This window comes from Theropithecus gelada, chromosome 19 (genome assembly GCF_003255815.1).
Source record: "Theropithecus gelada isolate Dixy chromosome 19, Tgel_1.0, whole genome shotgun sequence".
In the NCBI taxonomy this organism is placed as follows: domain Eukaryota; kingdom Metazoa; phylum Chordata; class Mammalia; order Primates; family Cercopithecidae; genus Theropithecus; species Theropithecus gelada.
Genome location: NC_037687.1, coordinates 10,933,224 through 10,937,651, shown reverse-complemented (window position 1 = coordinate 10,937,651; position 4,428 = coordinate 10,933,224). Strand labels below are relative to the sequence as shown.

Genomic DNA, 4,428 nt, shown 5'->3' with positions numbered 1-4,428 from the left:
AAAAAAAAAAAAAAAAAAAAAAGTATGTGTGTGTGTGGGTGTGTGTTTGTGTGTGTGTGTGTATATATATATATATATATAGTGCACAAATGGTGCACAAAAGTGTTAAGCTCCATCCATGACTTTTTTGCAAACGGCACGCCTAAGTCACCGGCACCAGAACTGGAAAAGGAGTATTATTGGCCCCAGCAGCCCACGGGCCCCTCCCCTCAGATCTTCCAGCGGTGATCATATCTCCTGACTTCTCATTTCCTCTGTTTATCCGCTAGGCTGTTCAGCCAGGAGATAACAGAAGGTTTTAGAAAGCCCCAGAAATGTTATACTAAAGAGTGTGTTTCTAGGCAGAAGGTCCATTACTCTTGTTAATTTCCTCTGGATTTGTGAGCCAAGAAGCCCTTGTCTTAGGAAATAAACTGTTTCTCACAAAGCAATTGCCAGTTCCATTTGTCATTATCTTTATTTCTCTCGTTCAGCTCACCCTTAAGACCGTATTTCCCCGTCATGCAGTTTCTTGCTTTGCTTTTTTTTTTTTTAGTAGATTTTTAATTTTAATTGTGGTAAAATATACATGACATAAAATGTACCACTCTAAACATTTTGAAGTGCAGAGTTCAATGGCATTAAGCACATTCACACTGTTGTGCAACCATCACCGCCATCCATCTCCAGAACTTTCTCAGTTTGCAAAACTGAAACTCTGTCCCCATGAAACACTCACTCCCCATCCTCCTCCCCAGCCCCTGGGACCCACCGTTCTACGTTCTGCTTTTATGAATCTGACGACTCTAGGGACCTCCTATAAGTGGAATCACACAGTGTTTGTCTTTTTGTGTCTGGCTTATTTCACTGAACATGTCTTCATCCACCTTGTGGCATGTGTCAGAATTTCCTTTCTCTTTGTGGGGGGTGGGGACGGAGTTTCACTGTTGTTGCTCAGGCAGGAGTGCAGTGGTGCCATCTCAGCTCACTGCAACCTCCACCTCCCGGGTTCAGGTGATTCTCCTGTCTCAGCCTCCCATGTAGCAGGGATTACACGTGTGCACCAGAGCAAGACTCCATCTCAAAAAAAAAAAAAAAAATTGCGTTGTTGAGATGAACCACGTTTTGTTTATTTATTTATTTATTTATTTTATTTTATTTTTTTTTGAGACGGAGTCTGGCTCTGTCACCCAGGCTGGAGTGCAGTGGCCGGATCTCAGCTCACTGCAAGCTCCGCCTCCCGGGTTCACGCCATTCTCCTGCCTCAGCCTCCCGAGTAGCTGGGACTACAGGCGCCCACCACCTCGCCCGGCTAGTTTTTTGTATTTCTTAATAGAGACGGGGTTTCACCGTGTTAGCCAGGATGGTCTCGATCTCCTGACCTCGTGATCCGCCCATCTCGGCCTCCCAAAGTGCTGGGATTACAGGCTTGAGCCACCGCGCCCGGCCCACGTTTTGTTTATTAATTCTTCTATCTAAGGACACTTGTGCTGTTTTCACCCTTTGGCTATTGTGAATAATGGCTGCTGTGAACATGGACTTGCAAATATATGTCCTACAACCTCCTTTCTTTCTTTTTTTTTTTTTTTTTTTGAGACAGAGTTTCACTCTTGTTGCCCAGGCTGGAGTGCAATGGCGTGATCTGAGCTCACCGCAACCTCCGCCTCCCAGGTTCAAGCGATTCTCCTGCCTCAGCCTCCCTAGTAGCTGGGATTACAGGCACGTGCCACCACGCCCGGCTAATTTTGTATTTTTAGCAGAGATGGAGTTTCTCCATGTTGGTCAGGCTAGTCTCGAACTCCTGACCTCAGGTGATCCGACCGCCTTGGCCTCCCAAAGTGCTGGGATTACAGGAATGAGCCACTGAGCCTAGTCCAACAACCTGCTTTCAATTCTTCTGGGGATATACCCAGAAGTGGAATTGCTGATATGGTAATACTATTTTTAATTTTTTGAGGAACTGCCATACTGTTTCCCGCAGCAGTTGCACCATTTTACATTCTCAGCAAGGGTACACAGTATTCCAATTTCTCTACCTCTTGATCAACACTTGTTATTTTCCAGGTTGCTTGGCTGGTTGGTTGGTTTTGGACAGTAGCCATCCTAATGGCTGTGAAGTGGTTCTCGCTTTGCTTTTTTGGAAGGGAGGTGGGCGGGTGGCATTTTTCCACAGGAGCCTTTATATCTATCAGGCTCGAGTTGCACAATCTTGCCTGGCTTATCTCCGGGACACCTCCTGGCAGCTAATAAGAAAGGGCTATCTTTAGCCACTCTGGCTTAGAAAGGTTAGGAACCTGCCAAGGTCACAGGTAAACTGCAGCGTCAGAAAGTGAACCCAAGGTCTTATCCCCTCTTGCTTTCACTCTGCATAATTGTTATTCACTGCCTTTAGGCACAAAGAAGGTGAATTCTATGCCAAGATCACACAGCTGGTTCTAGAAGCCATGCTCTCAGGCACCAAAGGGTGACACCCACCTGTAGTCCCGGCTACTTGGAAGGCTGAAATGAAAGGATCACCTGAGCCACAGCACTTCAGCCTGGGGGACAGAACAAGACCCCATATCAAACAAAAAAAAAAAAAAGGAAGAAAAGAAGGCCGGGCACAGTGGCTCACACCTGTAATCCCAGCACTTTGGGAGGCCGAGGCAGGTGGATCACCTGAGGTTGGGAGTTCAAGACCAGTTTGACCAACATGGAGAAACCCTGTCTCTACTAAAAATACAAAATGAACTGTGCGTGGTGATGCATGCCTATAATCCCAGCTACTCTGAAGGTTGAGGCAGGAGAATCACTTGAATCTGGGAGGTGGGGGTTGCAGTGAGCCGAGATCATGCCATTGCACTCTCCAACAAGAGTGAAACTGTCTCAAAAGAAAAAAAAAAAAAAAAGAAAAGAAAAAAAATCATAGGAAAGCAACGAGATGTTCTTTAGGTGGTAGCACACATAAAAATGATGTCAGGCTGGGTATGGTGGCTCATGCCTATAATCCCAGCACTTTGGGAACCTGAGGCAGGCGGATCACGAGGTCAGGAGTTCGAGACCAGCATGGCTAACATAGTGAAACCCCGTCTCTACTAAAAATACAAAAAATTAGCCGGGCGTGGTGGCTGGTGTCTGTAATCCCAGCTGCTCAGGAGGCTGATGCAGGAGAATGCCTTGAACCCAGGAAGCGGAGGTTGTAGTGAGCCGAGATCGCGCCATTGCACTCCAGCCTGGGCAACAGAGTGAGACTCCGTCTCAAAAAAAAAAAAAAAAAAAAATGCCATCTTAACATCTTAACCATTTCTTGCAGAAATACCAGTGTCTAGCATGGAACCAGCTCGTTAGAGTCAGCACTGATCTTTTCTTTGTTTTGTTTTGTTTTGTTTTGTTTTGAGACAGGCTGGTTTCGAACTCCAGGGCTCAAGCGATCCTCCTGCCTTAGCCTCCCAAAGAGCTGAGACTTACAGGCGTGAGCCACTGCACCCAGCTACATGCTAGGATTCTTTGTATGTTTCATTAAACAACCATATAGCACCTACCGAATAGCAGACACTATCACGCCAGGCTGGGCTCGGTGGCTCACGCCTGTAATCCCAGTACTTTGGGAGGCGGAGGCAGGAGGATTGCTGGAGGCCCGAGGTCGAAGATGCAACGGATTGTGCCACTGCACTTCAGCCTGAGTGACAGAGCAATCAATACCTTGTCTCTAAAAAAAAAGCAATAAGAATTCTCACGTCAACCCTGACATAGGCACTAGTATGACCCTCATTTTACTATGGAGGAAAGTACCGCACATAGGGGTGAAATTTGTCCAGGGTAACACAGCTAGTAAGTGGCAACGCTGGGATTCGAACCCAGTAACTTGGCTACAGACGCCATATTTCTATGCAGCCTCTCATAGAATCTGCTTATTCTCTATGCTTATTGTGTGTATCCCACGCACACACTGTAGGATGTAAGGTCCAGGAGAAGCTGCTTGAGGCTTTGCCTTTAGAACCCGGCCCTGCACAGAGCAGGCGCTCGACCTATGGAGAAATAAACAGCCGCTTTCCATCCCGCGCAGGCGCATCGGGAGGGCTAACGCAGCCTCTCGCTTCCTGCGCCGATTGGTCATCGCCGATGACTGACGGAGGAGTGGTCGCAGGCGCACCAGGCCAGACCCTAGGCGGCTTCCCCCATTCTGAGACGCTGTTCCCTATGCCTATTGGCTATTGCTTATGACTGACGTAGAAAATTTCCAATGGAAAGCAACCTCTTCGGGAAGAGGGCGGGCTCCGCGGGCAGTCAAATTTGCGCGGGTTGGGGCCCGGCGTAGTCATGGCCGCCTTCCGCGACATAGAGGAGGTGAGCCAGGGGTTGCTCAGCCTGCTGGGCGCCAACCGCGCCGAGGCGCAGCAGAGACGGCTGCTGGGGCGCCACGAGCAGGTGGTGGAGCGGCTGCTGGAGACGCAAGACGGTGCCGAGCAG

At 48.4% G+C, this 4,428-nt stretch overlaps 1 protein-coding gene across 2 annotated transcripts in view; it reads left to right on the top strand.

The window, feature by feature from the left end:
• The first annotated feature begins 4,273 nt into the window (after positions 1–4,273).
• SPC24 (SPC24, NDC80 kinetochore complex component) overlaps positions 4,274–4,428 on the top strand; it is a 13,450-nt gene continuing 13,295 nt past the window's right edge. For both annotated transcript variants that reach the window (XM_025368301.1, XM_025368300.1), the window contains exon 1: positions 4,274–4,424. In XM_025368301.1, the coding sequence (XP_025224086.1) occupies positions 4,279–4,424 (146 nt within the window). In that variant the 5' untranslated portion in view covers positions 4,274–4,278. The remainder of the gene's footprint in view (positions 4,425–4,428) is intronic.